The sequence below is a fragment of the Populus trichocarpa genome, chromosome 7 (assembly GCF_000002775.5).
Source record: "Populus trichocarpa isolate Nisqually-1 chromosome 7, P.trichocarpa_v4.1, whole genome shotgun sequence".
Taxonomy (NCBI): Eukaryota; Viridiplantae; Streptophyta; class Magnoliopsida; order Malpighiales; family Salicaceae; genus Populus; species Populus trichocarpa.
Window position 1 is genome coordinate 7175448 of NC_037291.2, and position 6412 is coordinate 7181859.

General features: G+C 47.3%; 1 protein-coding gene across 1 annotated transcript in view; it reads right to left on the bottom strand.

Moving 5' to 3' along the window:
* Positions 1–1410: 1410 nt before the first annotated feature.
* LOC127905563 (NADH-ubiquinone oxidoreductase chain 2) overlaps positions 1411–6412 on the bottom strand; it is a 6278-nt gene continuing 1276 nt past the window's right edge. Inside the window, exon 1 of the mRNA XM_052454555.1 lies at positions 1411–6412. This exon is cut by the window's right edge and continues 1276 nt beyond it. Within this exon, the coding sequence (XP_052310515.1) occupies positions 2962–3606 (645 nt within the window). The 5' untranslated portion in view covers positions 3607–6412 and the 3' untranslated portion in view covers positions 1411–2961.

The following is a 6412-nucleotide window of genomic DNA, read 5'->3' on the forward strand; positions in this document are numbered from 1 at the left end:
CTGATCAGAAAGAGATAACTATCAAGACGTGAGAAGAAAGACCCCGATCCCTTGTAGGACTTGTGATCAGTCCGCTAACAGGCGTGGCAAGGACGGACGAGAAGAGCTTTCTTATTTAAGAGTCTGACCTTATTTAATATTAGGTTCTGCTTGCCCAAGGAGAAGGAGCATCAGCAACCCAACCGTTTTTAGAGGATCTCTTCCCTCTGGGCTTGCAGTAGCAGTTAAGAGGGTTAATAGGTCCAGCGAGATTGAATATTCGCGGCGCAATCCTTTTACCACTGAGTTTGCGACAGTGGTTGGTCACTTGCGGCACAAGAATTTGGTTCAGCTTCGACGGGTGATGCTGTGAGGGATCCGAGTTGGTCTTGGTCTATGAGTACCTGCCCAATGGAAGCCTCGACAAAATCCTCCACAAGAATTCCAGTTCTCCGAGTTGCCTCACGTGGAAGCGAAGTAAGTAGGAGCATAGTTCTTGGAGTTCTGCTCTTACTTATCTGCATGAAGAGTGCGAGAGAATAATTCATAGAGACGTGATGCAATATAATGCTGGATGCAGACTTTACTGCCAAGCTTGGCTTGGGGATTTTGGTCTGGCAGAAGTTTACGAGCATAGTTCCAACACAAGAGAGGTAACTATACCGCCGGCTGGAAGGATGGGATATCTTGCTCCTGAATATGTATACTCTGCCGTCCCCACGGAGAAAACTTATGTTTACAGCTTTGGTGTTGTGGTGCTAGAGGTGGCCACGGGAAGAAGGCCAGTCGATGATGATGGAACTGTGGTTGTTGATTGGGTCTGGGACCTCCGGGAGAAGGGCAAAAAGAGGCCGCGGATGCTGAAAGACCGGATTCTATACCAGCGGATTCGAGAGCAGCGGAGTGGCCTTCTCCTACTCCTTGCCTTCCTTCTTCCCCATGTTGATTCTAAACCGTCGCCTTCCCCAGCTTGTTCTCTGTCCGCCCTATTCTGGCTAACAGCCTATTTGTACTAACAGGACCAGGACAGCTCCTTCTGGGCATCTTCCTTCTACTATTGATGAAAACAACCTATTCTTGCCTTGCAGCTTATTCTTTCAAACAAACGATTCTATCCACTGTTAACCTAAGGACAGCATATACATTGGGTCATTCGGTCACTACCTCGATCATAATCATAGTTTGCTATCTTCCCGAAGATAGCAAGCGGAAGAACAATTAGGCGGTGTGTCACCCTCCTGAGCGGTATGGTATGAAGCCCGTAGACAATGGCTTTAGGGAGATGCTTTGATTTAAGACAAGACAGTGAACTAGCTGGCTTTAGAAAAAAAAACCTTTCTTAGTAGATAACGACCTCGCACTTTCATTGATCTGATAGTGATTAAGGAGGAGTTGAACCTCCATAGCGTTGGAACTAGAGACCTACTAATCTTTTCCACCCCTTTCTTTGAACCTTGTCAATGATCGAACTTAAAGATATGAACTGAGTGCCATTTGATGAGTAACTGAGAACAAGGGAGAGGGATATAGAAAGGATGAAGTAATGAAAGAAGAAGTCATTGCTAGTAGTAACGACTTGTTACGATCCATTGGTTCATATAGAATCCATGTCCTAGGTGTATCAAAAAACATTCTTTTCGCTAAGCGTATATAATAAAATAGAGTGAAAGAGTCCACCCTGAAACCAAGGGGGTACTAACTAACAGCTGAGTCCTCTCCGAACCGCAGGAGATAGTTGCCCATCATACGGCTCACCAACTTCACTTGCCTCTATGGGAGGCTCGCTCCGGGCAAGTTCGGATCACTTACAATACACAGCTCTACGAAGGAAGGGGTTGGGTTAGGAACGTTTTCAATATGATTTTTTTCCAGAAATGCGAGACGAAAAAGGTAACGTAGTGACTTTCTTATTCCCGTGTTCGATCTCTTCCATCTCTGCCTCGCTCCTTTTCACCTATGTTGAAGAAAGGTTTTCCACCCTGTAGAGAATGAAGAGGACGAGCAGCCTCTCAACATCTCGAGGCTCCACTCTCCCCCCTGAATAAGTGACGGCCTCCTTAGCCTGGGCGAAGATGGGGATAAGGAATAAGGATTGAAGCCCCTTAGCTCTGCCAGGCACTGGACAAGGGTTAGCTCTGTAAATGTGTAGAGCCAAGTGTGGTGTAGTAGTAGGCACTTCTAGGCCCCTTCCCGGCTACTGGATCACTCCAGTGCTTTGGGTACTACGGACCCTCTGCCATCCATTGCAGCAGAGCTGTTTCATGAGCGGGGGGGGCGGAGCGCAGTTCTTTGAATCAAACGTTGTTGAATGAAATCGATTCTTTTTTAGATATCAAAATCGAAATCGGATAGGATAGATGGATCTATCTTTCTATTCATATATATTACTAAAAAAAAATTGAATTTATATAATTAAGTAGCGTAGCAAGAAGCCCCAAATCCTTGATTTGACCAGGAAAGACTGCACTGCTTTGGGCCCAGGAAGCGAAGGGAATGAGCTCGGCTGCTTCTCCTCCACACTTATTTTTCTCCGTGCCCGTTCCGCATGCGCTTCGCGCGCCATTGGCGCTTTGTTCTCCTCTTATTCTTCATTGGACGGTTCAGATGGACTTCGCCGTTCTTTCCCAACTAAAAAAAAAAAAAAAGGTATTGTCAAATCGAGATGTCGATTCGTTTTCCGCCCCCAATGAGATGGGGAATTCATAACCCCCTATCACGACTTTTGGGCCCTTCACCTTTCTGAATCGAGGCCCGGCTCGCGTCGTTCCAACAACCGGCGGGGAGCACCTCAGTATACGATCGCGCGCAGTAACTGGGAGTCCTATTACACCTAAGGCCAACTTCAATTCACCAAACCGACGGTTCATCTCGTGTAGTGATTGTGGACTCGTACAAGGATATTGAGTAGACGGTTGATGTATCAGACTCGACCCTATCTTTCGTAGCATGCATTCCCATCCGTGTCGCAACTGATTCGGTAAGCTACGTGTCCGGTGCACGGAGAACTGCCTTCGGTCCCCCAAACTGACTTACTCGTGGCAACCTTCCGGCCGCCCAACGACCTATAACGCTAGTCACTACTCCCACTGGGGCTAGGAAGTAAGCCCCACAACCCAAAGCGGCGAAGAACAAATAGAATTTGCTACAAAAGCCGGCTAACGGGGGTATTCCTGCGTATGAGAACATAGTAATGGAGAAGGTAATAGCCGAAATAGGATTCGTTTTGGCTAGAGCGCCCAAATCCGCTATATATTTGACACGGGTTTGCCGTAATGCTGAAACTATGGCGAATGCATCTATCGTCATTAATGCATAAATAAAGATACCAATTAGTAGTGATTGAATTCCTTCTATGGTTCCACATGAGAAACCAGTACGAATATAACCTACATGTCCAATTGAACTATGAGCTAGAGGTCTTTTGACTTTCGTTTGGGCCATGGCGGCCAGTGCTCCTAAGATCATAGAAGCAATGCTGCAGAAAAAGAAGATTTGTTGCAATGTAGCTCCATAGGAACCATAAATAGAAACACGTGAAATATTAGCAGAAATAGAGATTTTAGGCGCAATAGAAAGGAATGCTGTAACCGGGGTGGGTGAACCCTCATAGATATCAGGTGCCCACATATATAGAGTCAAAAGAAAGAGGGAGTCCGAAGGGGAGGGGGGTTTGATTCGGGGCTCGAGAGATGGAATAGATAGGGCCCCACAAGTTTTGAATTCGCCGCTGGGGAATTCACACGAAAGGGAACGAGGAATTTTCAACGAAAAAAGTGCTCTCTGAACCGAACGTGAAAGTCGTTTTCCATCAGACGGCTGTTCCCGTAACTCCACTCTCGACTTGGATTATATATCCAAAAAGGTCCGCTCTCGGCCATTCCACACGCTGCCTAGAAGAGGCGTGGTTATCTGAAGTGGATTCTCTCTTTTCTAGTCGATGCCGAACCTGCTGCCCCATTGACTAAGAAGGGGGCGGGCAGCTACATGGACCCCTTCCTTTCTGTTGTTGCCAGCGCTTTCCCGGGCCGAGCCGGAATTCTTTATTCTAATTTGAAGGGGCAGGCAAAGCCCGAAGGCTGCTATCCCAATAGGCCAGCGGGCGGAACGAGGAGAGGGTCCGGATACCACCGCGGTCGAAAAAGCCCTTCAGATAACACGCACCGTAGACCATCCTCGGTCTTCTTCGTTTTCGATGAAAAACAAATAAAATATCGATCCCCGCAAGTGTTTTCCTTCCCCCGCCTCCCCTCCTTCGTCGAGCCTTTCCTTTAATGGTTGGGAAAAGCATTCCCTTATCTGAACTTGACTCTTTCCAGCCTTATTCAAATAAAAAGAAATAGGGGGGTGGGTCATAACATAGGCTTCAAACATGATTTGAAGGTCCATGCGAAAAATAAAATACAAAATCTGGAAAGCTGCAGGAAAAGGTTTTTCTTTCCTGTGTTGCACTGAAAAAAGAAGGACCTAAGAGAATCTTCTCTTAGGCCTCCCGCGCCCGCCGCCGCCCGGCCCAGGGGGCAAAGCGAGAAAAGACAGAGGGAGGGAGAGCAGCATCTTATTCTTTTCGCGAGAACTCCACTTCCAGATCAGAAAAGCATTCGGAACGGGCTCCGCGTTCATTTCGTTGGCAGAAACGATCCAGGGGCTTCGGGGAACCCCAAAACAAAGTCTTTCGACTTGATTCATAGATAGAATCAATGATAGATAGACAAAAGATAGATGAACGAGATATCTTTTTTTTTTCTCTAAACAAAAAGAGGAATAGAATAGACATCCCTTTAGATGTCTATGTATCCTTTTCTTTTTTTTATCATCAAAAGATTTTTTTTTTAGATATAAAAAAAATGGAGAGAGAAAGAGCAGTGTCCATAACTGTCCCCTATATCGAACAAAAATCCCTATCTATTGATAGGAAGATCTTCATCAAATACCCGACTTTGCCTTTTTTTTTAGGAATTCCTCATATCCAAGGCAGCTTACCACAAGCACCCCACCCCATACGACTAGTTGGGGTGGGCTGTTCCCCTTTTGAATCAAACAAAATAAGTAGTAGGGGAGGGGCAGCTACTTTCATTCTAAAGGAAACCGAAGAAACAACCTTTAGTGGAGCCCTACTTCCCTCTTTGCGACCTCATCAATTCAAGCGCAAACCAATTTCTTTCTTAGTCACCGGGCTCCGCGCACCAAAGGCCTACCAAAGGTAGGCCGAGCTCTTTGATATTCTTTCGGGCGACGAAAGGCTACTTCAATCTAGGAAACAGCCGGAAACTCGAAGGGGTCGCCTTTGGAAGCGTTCGCCGGTAACCAAAGCTTCACTCCTTCCTTTTGATTATGTCGTAACGCTGACTGAATCCAATCCATAAACCCGGAAACGAAACAAAGTTCGTTCCCTTTCGTCAAGTAGGTAAAGTAGGCAACCACTTTTGCTTTGCCTTAGACTCTATTGGAACAAAGCAAAGAAAGAGGCGGAATGGAGAAAGGAAAGGGGCAAGAGCGGTCTTGCTTGGCGCGAAGGCTGCTGGTTCGGGGGCAGGGTACGGTACTAAAGGTCCTCGGACTTCCAGGCGGTCTTTCTTTTGGGCAGCTGTTCACCGTTGGATCTCGCCAATACAGCCCCCTATAGTTTTCGTTACCGAGATATCTTTTTTTTTTCATTGTTCCCAGGGATTTTTTGGGTAATCCGCTCCCATGCTGCAAACAGTCAAATCTGACCCTTGTCGCTCTTCTTTCTTTCCTCGCGGGCAGGAAGCACACCAGCAGCGTGCGTTGCGTGATTCTACTGTGTTTTTTGCACTTGACTGGGTGGACAGTTGACCGGAAGAGAACTTCGATTCGCCCGGCCAGCAGGCGGGCGGTGTGCTTATCTTGTGTGACAACACTACAGAGCGAGTGGCCCTTCTAGGCGGGCAGCTTTGTGATACAGAAAAAGCGACGCTTTCGTGTCACATGCTATGGTCTCAATGCCCTTACGAGGTAGTGATGAGTTTCACGCGCTCTAAGCCCGGCCCGCGCGCGGTTAGGAAGATTGGCCTAGATCTGAACGGTACCACCCACCCTACCCTACCACCTATAGGCGGCCGTCCGTCCTACAGCCGCCCGAAAAGGAACTGCAGTGATCTTGAATAGGAATCCTACAGCGATAGAAAGAATCCCCATAAAAATACCACTAGATCGAGCACCTTCGTATCCGGTCAAAATCTTGGCTAATTGATCGAAGTGGGTAGCTCCAGTAGACCCATAGATCATGGAACAAATAGGGTGGGTAGGCCCAACCACCACACTACACGTATAGACGCGAACCCCCCTAAAAACCGTACGTGCGACTCTCACCGCATACGGCTCGCACAAAGACTCCTAAATCCATCCCGAGCCTTTTCTTCCACCTCTCCTCTCCAATCCTCGATCAAACTTGCCCAGGCGCTATGGGGGTCTT